General features: G+C 38.7%; 1 protein-coding gene across 7 annotated transcripts in view; it reads left to right on the top strand.

Annotated features, from left to right (window-relative positions):
- The window catches only part of EML6 (EMAP like 6), a 101757-nt gene that overhangs the window by 77828 nt on the left and 9752 nt on the right, over nt 1-14177 (top strand). The window contains exons 28-32 of one of the 7 annotated variants that reach the window (XR_014944378.1): nt 9490-9568; nt 10345-10474; nt 11487-11585; nt 12819-12914; nt 13308-13435. Coding sequence is in view for 6 of the 7 variants with exons in the window: in XM_015856711.3 (XP_015712197.2) it covers nt 9490-9568; nt 10345-10474; nt 11487-11585; nt 12894-12914; nt 13308-13481 (503 nt within the window). In the remaining variant the exon portion in view is untranslated. Of the gene's footprint in view, nt 1-3148; nt 3997-6622; nt 6667-9489; nt 9569-10344; nt 10534-11486; nt 12036-12818; nt 12980-13307; nt 13482-14177 lie in introns of those variants that run through there. The other 6 variants (XM_015856711.3, XM_015856712.3, XM_085542583.1 and 3 more) reach the window with 6 other exon arrangements.

Here is a 14177-nt window from a genome sequence, read left to right on the forward strand (position 1 = left end):
ACAGGCTTCATGTTTGTCACACTCTGATAATCCATAGTGCAGTGATAATGTTCTTTGTGGTATCCAAAACTACACAGTCACACTGGAGCAGGAAGCTCCTCTAATACAGCCAACTGCTACTTACCTGCCTGCCCTGTTTATAGCTGGTGGGCCTAAATAAATGGGTAGACACCTCTTCTGTGATGAGGTTGCCTTACACTTCTATAAGGATTTTCATAATGCCTTTACATAAAATACAATACTATTGGAAGGAATTATCCATCCCATAAGAGAACAAGAAGGTAATTTTTAATGTTCTCTGTATCTTTTTCCTTCATAATATCCCTATATAAACAACAGGTTTGTGTAGTACATTTTAAAATAGCTGGGAAAAGACACTGAACTATCTTCACCATCTTTTCTCCTAAAGAATCACAACTATTCTCATTTTGTTTTATATATACTCTTGGTTTCAGTTACTTTAATATAATGGCACCTGCAGTGTTTGGAATTTGCTGTTCTGATGAGTTTGTCAGAAATTCCCTTACCTTTCATATGTGGCTTGTTAGGAAAAGAAGAATTTGCTTCCTTCTGTTCATCCAGTTCATATAAATTATTAGAATTTGTAGCCAAATAATTAGAGGGCAGAAAATTTATGGTGAAACGTAGCTGAAGTGCAGTTGCTGGGCATACTGTGCTGGGATAGGGCTTTAATTTGTGGGAAGTGGTGGGTTTTGGATGCAGAAAGATAGGATTAATATGTTGGCTACTGCTTTTGTCAAAGACTTCAACTTTTGACCATGGCTGTGGTCATAAATTTGCACAGTTTATCCTGAATCTTGACACTCTCAATTATGAGTGTTTCAGGACGAAGCTGACTTTTCTCCAAGACATTCGAATTATGAGTTAATTTTTATAACTGCCGGATTTCATCTTTTCTGAGGATACAAAGAATGCAGCAGCTAATGAAATATTTGTCCAACTGTGTTCTAAAAGCTTCCTGAAAGCTTCTCCTTCCCCTTATGAGGGTCCCAAGTAACAGCTGATTGAGCCAAACAAAATAAAAAGCCTATGAATATTCAGCTGTCAGTGTCCAGGAAAGGTTCTAAATCAGCAGGTCTTCAAGATGTGGAGTCTTGAAGCATCTGTGAGCTGGCATCAAGTAATATTGATGCCAGTTTGCAAAGCTTTACTTTTTCTGAAGTAGCCTTTCCCAACTGCTTCAGATATGAAGAAGGAAACCAAGAAGGATGTATTCCATTCTCTTTCAGGCAGGTATATGTGAAACCCTGGTGGTCTTTTGAGGGGAAAAATTGTCTGGAGGAAATATTCCAAATCCAAAATCTTCTTTATAATTGTGTCATATATCTTTGTCTGTATGAAGACTCCAAAATGGGTCTGTGAAGGTGGTGAGACACTGAGCAGGCTGCCCAGTGAGGCTGTGGATGCTCCCTCCCTGGAAGCACTCAAGGCCAGGCTGGATGGGGCTGTGAGCAGCCTGGTCTAGAGGGAGATGCCCCTGCCTATAGCAGGGGGTTGTAACTAGCTATCATAAAAGGTTCCTTCCAACCCAGCCCATTCTAAGAACCAAGGATTGTGCATCTGTTGGGATTTGCAAACTACAAATGCTCCGAGATCTTTACATATTGTGTACATTTTGAAAATTACATTACGAGGCCATTCAAGTTCAGAGGAGTGAAATAATCACAAGGCCTCAAAAACAACCAGTTTACTTCACTGCAAAAACAGTCCAGATCTAAGAAGAAAGAAGTGTCCCCACTTACTGTGTTTTCATTATGTGTCTGTGAAAGCAGAAGAGATATTCTGAGTTTTCACTGGTATAGAGTAGAAACAAATTAAACAAAGTCTAAATTAGAAAATGAAAAAGGAGAGAGAAAAATAGGAATGTTTCCAGCTTCCAGCAGAGAAGGGTAGCTGGAACTGTTGTTTTGAACAACTTGGGAGCAAGGACTTTAAGCTCGCTTTATTTCTTTCTTTAAATGGTATTATTTCAAAGGTAAATTGTTACTTCCCTGCTTATAAAACTCAAATATGCTTCAAATGTGATGTGATGCCTAGTAGACAATTTTAGTTCAAGAAAGTGACTGTTTTGTTTTCCTCTTTATTGTAGCTAAATTTTATCTAACAGGGAATTTGACTTTTGTGTTCATTAGAGTAAGCTTGCAGGACTCTGTTAAGAATGGTGTGTCTGAAAAACTCAAAGTACATTGTGTCTCTGAAAATAACAACTGGTGCTACCATTCAGGGAGAGTTTTGTTTAGTGCTGTGTTGTATCTCTTGCCAAGATGCAAGTATATGGATGAGAGCTGATATGGGCAGTGCTAGGTTTTGAAGGGAAAGGTTTGCAACAACCACCATCCATCTGGAAAGGAACCAACAATTTACAAGCAACTTTCTGCAAATCAATACAAAGACTGTCTTTATGCCAAAAGAGAGGAGCCAGCGGCTTTTGTCTCTGCTCTCTCCCCCTGTAAGAGGACAGGTTTAGAGGATAACTGTGACTTTGAACAGCTGCTGTGGACCCTCTTTTACTGCTTAGCACGTGTTCTGTGCTTAGCATAATCCAGCAAGATAAAAAGGAAATCTCTATTATGTGGACCATCTGCAGAATGTTGGGCCCCTAAGCAAAGTCAGGGGAGAAATCTCATGATTGTAAAGGCCAAAAAACTCAGAGATGATGATCGTAGGGATAATATTAAGTAGTTGCCTTAGAAAAGAAAATGAAAGCCCTTTATCAAATGTACTTCTCCTATCTTTTTTACTTAAGAAAATAATGATCATTCTGCACGTGTCTTTGAGGGAGGTAGAAAGTACTCAGTAGACTTTACCTGCAGGATTTGAAATAAATTGTGATCTAGTATTTTCGTGCCGAGCTTTATCGTTGCTGCCAGCAGTTGCATCTTTAGGATGGAAAAGAAACAGGAGAGATAAGTCTGAGTAACAGTATTTAAGTATGTTGTGGTTGTATTAGCTGGTGCATTTGCTTAAGATAATTAATTGATTGTTGTTTCTCTCTCCCCAACCTTCTTGTTTTCTTCTTCTCCCTTTCCGTGTCTGTCCTCCTACCCTCCCCCCCACCCTTATTTTTCTCTTCCTTTCTTGCTCCTCTGATTGGCATCCTCTTCCTTGCTCCACCTGTATGATACAGAAGTGGGGTGCCAATGAGAGGTGCTGCAGGAGCAGTCTCACGGTGTGGGAGCTCCAAGAGCAGTGCTCCCACACCGCGGGACCACTTGGGCACTGATGGGACTGTCCCAGACAATCCAGGACAATTGTAAGCTATACTGTGTGTTGTGTAGGAATTGTGCTTTATTTCATACAAGGGTTAACTTCTGAACTGGGACCATTTTAGCTGGCTAAGAACTCATGAAAAAAGAAGTAAAACAGGCTTGCATAAAGACTGTATTTCTGTTACTAATACAAAAGGCAAAGATTTATTTGCATTTTGCATTCTACTAACGGCTAACATCTATCCTGTGTTTGCAGCTTTCATTTAGTTTGATTTGCATGACTCTACATAAACTGAAAACTCTTGTAACATACCTGGTGGTGGAAAACCCTGTTAAGCAAGTTGAATGAGTAGAAAAAAAAAGCAGCATTAGCATGTTTGTCTACTTTTCGGTTTTCTTAACATACAGTGTGTCTCACTTTCTGTGAGTTACCTCATCTCAAGCCTGTTCCCATGTGCTGTTGTGCATCATTTGTAATCATATGTTCTGACCAGAAGAATTCACATTTTCTTTCTTCAAACACTATTTTATTGGTTATTTATTTATTTACAAGAACGTAAGCTGACATATAAGCTTCCAAAGGTGCCCCCACAGGTGGCGAATACTGGCTTTTGTACCCAAAATCAAATCATTGGGCATATGGTTACAAAATCTGCTCATGCACTTTTACATGCACGCTTTTATAGGTGCAGTGTAAAAGCTTTAAATGTGAATCTGTGTTATGTTGATGTGTAGATGGGACTAATTCAAAATGTGTCTGGAAAAACGTTTGCGAGGAGGGGAGAACGACTACTGGCTTATCTCAGCAGAAGTCTGGTGCTTGTGAATGAGTAGAGTTATATAGAAAATTCACTTTTACTTTCTCACAGGATTATGTCAAGTTAATGCATCCTAAATGTATTTGGCAGCACACTGGTTTCATCACAGTTGTCCCCAGGGCTTGAACACACTGTGACTGATAATTTTGCTGTCCCTGCCAACCTATTGAACTCAGAGTCAATCTGGCTTCTCCCACAGGTCAGCACGATGCTGGCCCAAAGGTTCTCTGCATTTGTGTGACTCTTAGTGGGTGTGCGATTGCAGGATGACAGTGTTGTTGCAATGCACATCATGCTACCACCTTTCTCTGTCTGAACTTGAGCAATGCTCTGAGATGGATGTGAAAAATTCAGGTGTTTGAGAGCTTTTTGCTGTATGGACTGTATTCCAGGAAGGATCTAAGAAGTATTGTTCCTTATTCAGCTTAGATTTTGTTACATGAGGGAAAAATACTAACGTGCCTCCTTCTGACGTTTCTACCTCTGGCCCCAAAGTTCTCAGTATACTATATTGGTCAAATGTTTTTACTTAAACAAAAAGCAGAGCTATAAAATGTCAGAATTTATGTAAGAAATAATGAAAAAAAACTGGAAAAACCTCTTCCTTTCAAACACACTCATAAGGAGGTCTAAGAAAGGAGAGACTTAATGTCATAAGATAAAGTTAATACTAATGCCTTCATATGTATGGAGAGAGTTTTCCAGAAGTCTCAAGATTTCAGATATTCTACACTTTTTTTATATCTAAGATATCTATTAGATTTCACCTCAAATATGGTACAACATGTTCCCTGGTTTGACAGACAGGTGGCTGTGAGACCATGTCTGAGCAGTGTGCTGTGCGTGACAGACTGCAACCAGGCTGTTCTACAACAGTCATTTAGATTAAGAGCATTACGAGACATTTAGAACCAAAAACTTGTCCAAAATGTGAAAGCCTTCAGATTTCATTCAGAACTGATTATACTTGTTATTAACCTGCTTTTCTGCTCATTTCACATTTGGAGGCTGACCTCGAATCATATGTGAATGCAGCGACTACATTCCCTTACAGAAATATCAAATTGGCGATCTATCACCACCATTTGTTCTGCAGTACCATTTTGGTTTTGTTGTTTTTTTTAAAGAGTGCATCAGCATACATGTAAAATCATAAATATTACTGTGCTAAGGTTTGAAAAACAAGTTAGGTTGCAGTTTCTGTCTCCCTCTGCTTTTGTTTCAGTTTTGCTTTGGTTCCACTGTATGCAGAAGCAGGATATTTTCATGTTGTCTCAAAATGTAAGGGAGAAGTAACAGCAGGAAAAGTGATGTACAGAACTCCTGTGTATGTTGAGATGGGAAAATCCAAAGGTTAAGGATTCACAGAATCTCTTACTACAGACAAGGTTTTTACAGCAGTTTGAGGGCTCTCAGGAGTCCCCTTCTTGTCAGCTGGTGAAAATGAACTTTTAAAAACTACTTTTGTGGTTTTTTTCCTTCTGAAATGAGCAGTTTGTTTTTTATTTATTTTATTTTTCTTTTAAACCTTGGGCTTTAAATCTCTTGTCCAAGCAAACCTTATGGTACCAGATTGTCCCTCCTTACTTTGACCTTTGCTTTCTCTTCCTGGGAGCAGTCCTTGCTCATTTTTACTTTTGCTTAGTACCCAAGTATATTCCCTCCAGTTAACAGCCATCCCAATGCACATGTTAACCTCCCATTTGGATTCTCTGCCGCTCCTCTTTTGCTTGTTGCTGCTGGGCCCAGGCTGTCACCTTCTCAAGGGCAGGACATTTTTGTCCGTCTATCAGTTCTTCAGCCCTCAGTGTTTGTTGCTTTCATGCAGCATTGTTTCTGAAGATCCAGTTCTGTTCCTATTGGCCTCAAAACAGAATATTTGCATTCCTGCCAATTTGTGGGGGATGCAAACAGTGTGGCTCTTCAGAAAGCCGCTCTAAAAACATGAGCTGGTCATCCCCATCCATGCAATATATCATAATGCTTTCCTGGGTCTTCTTTCTCTCTCCTGTAATTTCTATCTAAAGGCATTTGACTCTTTTACTTCATGGGCACCCTGTTCTCTAAGATCACCACTTCCTCAAGTTGCCCCATTTCTCAAGCCCTCTTCCCTCCCCGATTTCACCCAGCTTCTGCTATGCCCATCTGCTGCTCTCTGTCCTCGTGCTGCCCATTCACCCCACTCAGGATTTAGGCTCCTCGTCTTGGCCATTTCATGTAGCCTTATTGGGAAAGTGAGAGGGAGTGAGTTGTCACTTGCACCTTCTTACATTCTGGCATTAAGGCCCATGATGGGAGAGGGTGAGATTTGGTCAGTGTAAATCCGGAGTTAACTCACTGCTGTATAACCATGTATACTTGTGTAAGTGTATTATTAAGATAATCAGCAGTAACAGAAATTTTCTTTGCTGTATTCACAGTACTTTGAGAACTGAAAGCTCTCTAATGTCTGACTGTGTCTTATCTTCCCTGGAACTCATTCATCCCATAACATAATATAAGCACATTTACTTTACATGACTGAAAAGAAACCGTTAATACATGTATTATGTTTTAACTTGCTTTCCTTTGGAGGCAGGGAATTGTCAAGTAAGTACTAACAACGCAGCATAGAAAAAGCGCAGATTGCTGTGAATGTACAGTGCAGATTGCATAGGCCATAAGGGGTAAATATATGTAATTTCCTACAGCACGAATGTCTTGTCTTGATACTGCCATCCCGTGTATGGAAATAAATAAGGTGTAGTCACAGATTTGTTAAAAATGAAGATCAAATTGATGCTGCTTTACATTTCTTTTACTGAGGTGAATGCGTGTATATATATACATGTATATGTATATATAAATGCACACAACATTCGTGTTTGCGTGTGTGAATAGGTATATATATAAGTACATGTGTGTATGTGTATGTTTCCAGATTAAATCTCATGTTTACTATCTAGTGATTATCCGTCGTGTCACAGTGGCAGTATTCTATGCTTTCATGAAAAATTTTGGCTTGCTATTGTCATAAACTCTAGAAGATACGCCTAGGTAAAGAAATGTAAAAGTGATCCATCTAAAATTACACTAAAACAGAAAACAGAGCAGGAGACATACAAGAAAACTATTCTTTTGATAAGTGCTGTCTCAAAGGCCTTAGTAAATTTGGGTTGAATTGGTGTTTGCTTTTCTAGCATCACATAATGTTTTTATTCTGTAAGATAATTGAGTTTTGCAGTAACTTCCTCCATCCCTTCTCTACTGGTGATTGCACTGCTATTGGCTCCAGTTACCACCAGTGGTTATGTAACAACTTGATTGACCACTCTCGGAGAAAATAAAAGTACTTGTTTCCCTGTGAACAGCAAGTACAAGCTGTCCCTGTACATAAGTTGGCCTACCAATGAACAATTATTAGGCTAAATTGCAAGCTGAGCTAGGAGAGAAAACAAGCATCCATTGTGTGAAACTTAACAGTGCTTATGAGGCTGCTAAGTTTCTACCAGTTTCCATCCCTGTCAAGCACCTGAAAATAAAGAAACGCATGGAAGCACATTCTGCTTCAGTATAAAGTGTGCAGGAAGCAGTGATGTATCTTCCTTTCCCCTGCCCTGTCCTGTAGAATCTTGAGTTAAGAATAAACCCAATAATGCCAGGGTATGGTATTTTTGAATTTGTAGACTGGTGCACTCTTTAATTTCTGTTTTAGTTTTTGCTGGCATGCTTGAATAGCATGTTTTGTGCCACAAGGTAATGACTGATCAACTCTAAAAATGTTTGTGCATGAGTAAAGAGATCAGAAATATGCCTAAACCGTATTAAGTTTTTTCCTTGACTTTGTTTGCTGCTTACAAGGGGATCAAGGTAACTCTTTTACTCTCTTAATGTCACAAGATCTAATGTACTTTTCCAGTCTTAGTGACTTTGTTTGCTTGAGAAGCGACTTTGTTTGTTTGTTTTTGGTCTGCTCTGTCTTTTTTAGAGCCCAGCTTTTCATGCTACTTATTCCTGCAAATATAAGCCATGCAGCAGCGTGTTCTGGCTACGTATTTCATCAGTTGTTGTCTTGAAGAGCTTTCATAAAATTGCAATTCCAAATAAATCGGCTCTCTCTAAGCAAAAGGGCTTTCATTCTAATGCAGTCATTTTTGCAAAACAGGAATTAGTGCAATCACAGTAAAAGAACAAACCAATCTAATTTTCTTAGCATATAAAATTTATATGGTTTGTTCATGTTTGAAATCTTAAACTGTGAAAAAACTGCTTTCCAGATTCATGCTTAGATTAAATAAATTGAGCGCTGGCGTTTTGTTTTGCATTTCACTTATAGAACCCTGTTGTTTAATTCTGTCCCCAGAATCTGCTGTTAGAGTTTAATGGCACTAACAATTTTTGTATGAATAACAGCAGCCACTGAGTGATGTTTTGGAGCAAGCATTTAAGCATAATATCAGTTTTGATCCTTTTGCTATCACTTCTTTTACCCTGACCTTCTTGCCAGATCCGTATTCCATCTAAAAGCTGAACAAACATGATGAAGGTCAAATTTCTTGGGGAAACTGTGCTGGTAATCTACTGCAATGTTCTGGGTCTGTGCCGATAGTGTTAGAATTTAGCCCTCTTTAACTCCTGTTACCTGAAGGGGACAGCCACTGTGCTCAGATGAACTTAATAGTCATCGTGAAACCAGTGCAATGGGATTGTGTTAGGTATGAAGTTCTGTGGGCCCAGAAGTGCCTCTTGTTTTTTCTTAGAAGGATCAAGCTGAATATCCCCTTTGCTGTCTCCCTTTGTTCATATATATGCTCACTGTAGCCTGTGGACTTCCAGTGAGTGCCTCTCATAGAAGTAAATGTTATCTGTCTTTAAAAAGACCATTTACACAAATAATTTTTTTTCAGACTGTGTTTCCCATTTGTCTTTTTAGTTACTTTCAGCAAACACTTTGCTACCATTAGTCTTTGTTAAATTCACACAGTAAATGACTTACACAGACTAGAATGTAATACTTTTATCTTTAATGTGATTTTGAGGTGATTTTAATACTGCCGAGTCAAGGTTTTGTGATGGGATTTCTCAGAAGAAGCAAGGCTGGGGAAAGGTCAGCTGCCAGCTGTAGAAAGTCTTTGAGATCATTCCTAAAAGCAACAGTTCACTGTCAGCCAGTATTCAAGGATTTTCCTAAGGATTTAAATCCTTAGAATTTAAATAGTAATTTTAGGTGGTCTGTTCTGCCACTCCTCCCCAAAATCGACATCAGTGTTATTTCTGCTTTCCCAATCAAAATGTGTATGATTCCTCTGTGCATTACAAGACACTAAAATCTAGGTATCAAACACACGTAGTTGCAATTGGCCATTCTCTGTACTTATGTAAAACATATGCTGTGGTTTTGCAAGTTTTGCTTTGCTTTCAAACATATTGATGGTCTTCTCTTTTAAACGCGTTTCTTTCAGGCCACCAGTTAGCAGAGCTGCTCCTCAGCCTGAAAAACTGCAAAAGAACAGCATCAACAAAAAAAGAAAACTGGTTGAGGTCAGAATTAGTTGTTTTTCTCTTTTCATTTGCTTTAGAAGTAATGCCAGCTGGGTTAAATTCATCCCTGTTGTGAGAATAGCTGAAGTTGTGCATAGGTAAAAGAAATAAAATTATGTTAGGGACAGATGCATTAACTCTGTCTTCTGGGCTAGAACAGCAACTTTAACAGCAGTCCATTACCCATCACTGTTTCTCTGGAGGAAATGTCTTTGACGGTTGCACTTTGTAAGATGAAATGCCCAAGACTCCTCCGATTAATGTTTTAATGGTGAAGTTGCTTGTAGACTGTCATTGCTTCTTATAAGGAACTTGGTGTCAGAATTTGTTCTATTAAAATGTGACTGTTTATGTAAATGATTTTTGAAGACTCTTAAAGTAGAAGTGTGTTTGCAAATAGCTGCTCAATGTAGATATTAAAATGTAATGGGAAGATTAATAAATTGGACCTTTGTTAAAGTTGCATGTATTTTGAATGGAAATTAAATGAAATATTCAGATCGGTTGAATTATTAAAGAAATAATAATGGTAAATGCTTTGCCTTACTTGACGGATGATAGTCTTGTATATAGTCTGTGAGAATGCCATGCCTCAGTAAATAAGCAGAAGAAAGAGGGATAACTGATTAATTATTGTTTAATTATCCTGTTGCTTGGACAAAATGTTTGTGTCTTGTGTAATAATTACCTGAGATCTTCACTTGCGTGATTCTAACTCTTTAACCTCTTTGTTCTTTATTTCACTCTTACTCTGTTTTTCTGTTTTCCTTGACTAGGAGCTGGCTTTAGACCATGTTTTTGGATACAGAGGATTCGACTGTCGCAATAACCTTCATTACCTAAATGATGGTGCTGATATTATTTTCCACACAGCTGCAGCAGGCATAGTGCAAAATCTTTCTACTGGTAATTCAACTTGCAACAGTACTTTGAGATAAAAACGACTGTAGGAGTGAAACATTCCTGTAAGAAAGTCACGCTTTTGTAACATTCCTGCAACTCCTTCATATTTTGTATCTAATGAAATAACGGGAAGAAATTTAGATGGCTGTCAAGTTCTCTTATTAAGGTCACCCTGTTAAGCCACCCAACTCATTTTAGTAGGAAGCAAAATACTAAGCAGTTCTGTTTCTGCAGCTGTACCTTTCTAAACTCCACAGAGGACAGGGATAGTTTCTCAGGTTGCATGGGATATGAGATGTTAAAGTACTCCTCACCATTTTAGGAGCAGTAATTGTTCCATTTTGAGTTATTTTAGCAAAATCATGCTCCAGGGAGGGATTTATTTCTATGCAACACGATGTGAATAAATTGCTCTTCAGGAGTAGAAATATTCCCTGCCTTTTTGGGTAGTGACAAAAACCTACCAACTTGTCTTGCCCTCAGTTGTAGCACTGACATCCACATACTCTTCACATAGCTTAAGAAACAAGCCAGGAATTAAAGGAATTCTGGCAGTATATTATTCCCTCTTGGTCCTCTGTAGCACCAAATAGTGACAGCAGTTCAGTCAGCTCTGCTGCCAAGGAAAGGCAGAAATAGATGGTGTCTCATCTGCTGACTTCTGGGGACTCCATACCCTTCACAGCCTCAGACCCATTGAGCTGGGAACGCTGTCCCAGCTGTTCTTCCTGGCCTTCCTGTTGGGAGGATGGTGCAGAGCAGGAACTTCCCAGGGTTTAGCTCTCTGCTTTGTCCTACTTTTTCATATATATGCATTAATGGTTATTCACAGCTTGTTTGGTAATGGTGCCTGGAAGTGAAAGCAAAGCAGCTGTCGGCATACTTATTGCTCTCTCCTATGCATCCCCTAGAGCACAGCATGAGCGTACCAGCAAGCTGATTAAATATTCTTTACTTCAGTGGTGGTTCTTTCTTTGAGACTGTTGTGAATAAAACCGCGTTTGAATTTTATTAGGAAGTCAGAGCTTCTACCTGGAGCATACTGATGACATTCTCTGCTTAACTGTGAATCAGCACCCAAAGTACAAAAACATTGTGGCTACCAGTCAGATCGGTAGGTGACTCCGTGTTATAGTGTCATATGCGGAAGTTGTCAGGGGCACTGATTTATTTTGGGCTTTTCTACATAGAATTTGTACTGGGATTTACCACTGTCACTGTACACGTTGTTTTTTGGTTTATTTTTTCCATTTGATTTTGAGAAAATCCTGAAGCTTAATTATCTCCTTGTGATCTCATTCTGCCTGCAGCAGTTTCATCTTTGATTGTCGTTGGATTTTAGAGTTCATTGTATTATAAGGATATTTCAGAAAAGAAGTTTTTGAACAGCACTGTATCTGCTCATTAATATGTAATCACAAGCATTACAGGATTTCCTCTTTTCTTCCAGTATCCAAAGCACTGATTAGCCATAAGACACTTAGCTGTGAAAATAGAATGATGACCGTTTCCTTTGCAGAAATTCCAAACTAATACACACACACACAAAAAAAAGAGAAAAAAAGAGATCGTATGTATTGGTGTGTTATCTACATTAAGGGGTTCCATGAAATTACAGTCACGGAATTGTAGGGGCTGGAAGGGACCTCTGGAGATTGGTCACCAATGCCTTTTGCAGAGGTAAAAGCTGTAGGGAACATTGGGATTATTTGTCCCAGGCCTACAGAGGGATGTGTTGCTTTTCACTTATACCAGGCTAATACTAGAACAATCAATGGAGTCATACTGATTCATTTCAGTCTGAAAGGGGTGACTTCTGTAATATGTAGCTTTAAAACAAAGCTGGAAAACGTCAGTAGGTGAAGGCCTTGGCAAACCATTTCTGCTGCTTGTACGGAGTGTTGTCTTATCAGCTGGAATGTTGAATAAACAAGACAATGTTTTCATACAGTCAGAACCCTGTTTCTGAATACTGATTTCAGTGACTCAAAGCAGGTGACTTAAAGCCCATCTTTTAATTCCGTCAGGAAGAGCCCATGAAATCAGTGTTTCTGATTTTGGTTGGGATTGTGGATCATTGTAGGTTCATATTAGTTTTAAATTTAGTGATCTTTAAGAACTGCATGTCTACCATTTCCTTTAAGTACCATTTTTAAAATGGAGAAGTACTAAATATTGTTGCGGTATTTGTGTATAAAAGATAATATACTCAAAATGAAGTTCAACAATATTCCTGCTTATTTGTTTTGTTGATTTAATCCATATCCATTTTCAAACTTTTAATTTTTAATTTATTTATAATTATTTTTTTTTTCTACTTCTGGTGCTGATGCTGGCATCACGGCAGCATTAGAAACATGACTTACTTCACTTATTGTTTTCCCTTGGTGCTTCCTCATTTGCCATTGCTCTCACAATGCAGGTGATATGACAGAATTCTCAGGTAAGGCTGATTTGTTTGTCAATTCCAGTCAGCAGAGTTACGTAAAAGTTTCATGTTACCTCACTGTATCTGTGTCAATCGCGGATACAAGTGGAACATCTACAGATAATTTCTTTTGCATGAGGTTCTTCATAATTGTTACGTTGTTCTTTTGGCATTTGTCTTATTTCATGAGATGCAATAATTTCCCTGTGTTGTTTTTCTTATCATGACATTGATTCTTTTTTTTCTTAGTACTTTTAAACTTTAAAAGAAAAAAACAAAAAACAAAAAAACACCAAAATAACACTTGAGTGTTTGTTGAGGTTAAATGTTCTTAGAAAATGCATATTTTGCACTGAAGCTTTCAAGATGCTGAATTAATTCTCTTCTAATGCATCTTTCTCCATGTAGGTACAACTCCCACAATTCACGTATGGGATGCTATGAGTAAGCAAACAATTTCAATGCTACGTTGCTTCCACACCAAAGGAGTCAACTATGTTAACTTCAGTGCAACAGGCAAACTTCTGGTCTCAGTGGGCGTGGATCCAGAACACACCATCACAGTGTGGAGGTGGCAGGAAGGTAATTCTGGAGAACACGTTTCTTCAGCCTGGCAGATCTGTGTGCAATCATTTGCTCTTCCTTTCAAGTTGTTGGCGTAGGTTTGTGTTCTTACTCTGAGTGAAGCGGCTCCATAAAAGTCTCGGAATTGTTTGAAGGAAGAGAACAAAGCGCTAGAAAATATCAGTAAGAAAATAAGCTTTAAACTTCTATTGTAAACAGAAAAAAGGAGATGACATTCAACATATAATTCCATGAAATTAAGGGGAAGTGTTTTCTTTTTATGCTGAAATTGCTTGGATTTGAAATTGAATGTAGTAGTTAGGCCTTTAAGAAGGCACTTCCAGATAATAGTTATCACCTTCAGGAACTGAGAGGAGAGGGAAAGTGTCTTGGTTCTCTGGATATTTCCCTGCTTTACTTTGAAACATCCCCAGATTTTTAGAGTTTTCTCTGCATACACCTGTGCTCAGTGCCTGTCTCCTCTCTCCTCCGCTGCAGGAGCAGGCATTGCATCATCCAGATTGCCATATTGCATCGTTATTTGGAGACTATCTAACATGCCTGCACAGAGCAGTTACTCAGGAAATGCAGCAGTCCTGCTGTGCTTTTAAAGTTCATTAAGAGGAGGCTCTGCTTAATGGCCTGCTTATCCTGAGATGGAAAACTTGGATTTTATTCTTGTCTGTGGGGTTTGAGCTCAGATCTCTGAACGTG

Source organism: Coturnix japonica, chromosome 3 (genome assembly GCF_054131305.1).
Source record: "Coturnix japonica strain WE chromosome 3, WE-NBRP24, whole genome shotgun sequence".
Classification (NCBI taxonomy): domain Eukaryota; kingdom Metazoa; phylum Chordata; class Aves; order Galliformes; family Phasianidae; genus Coturnix; species Coturnix japonica.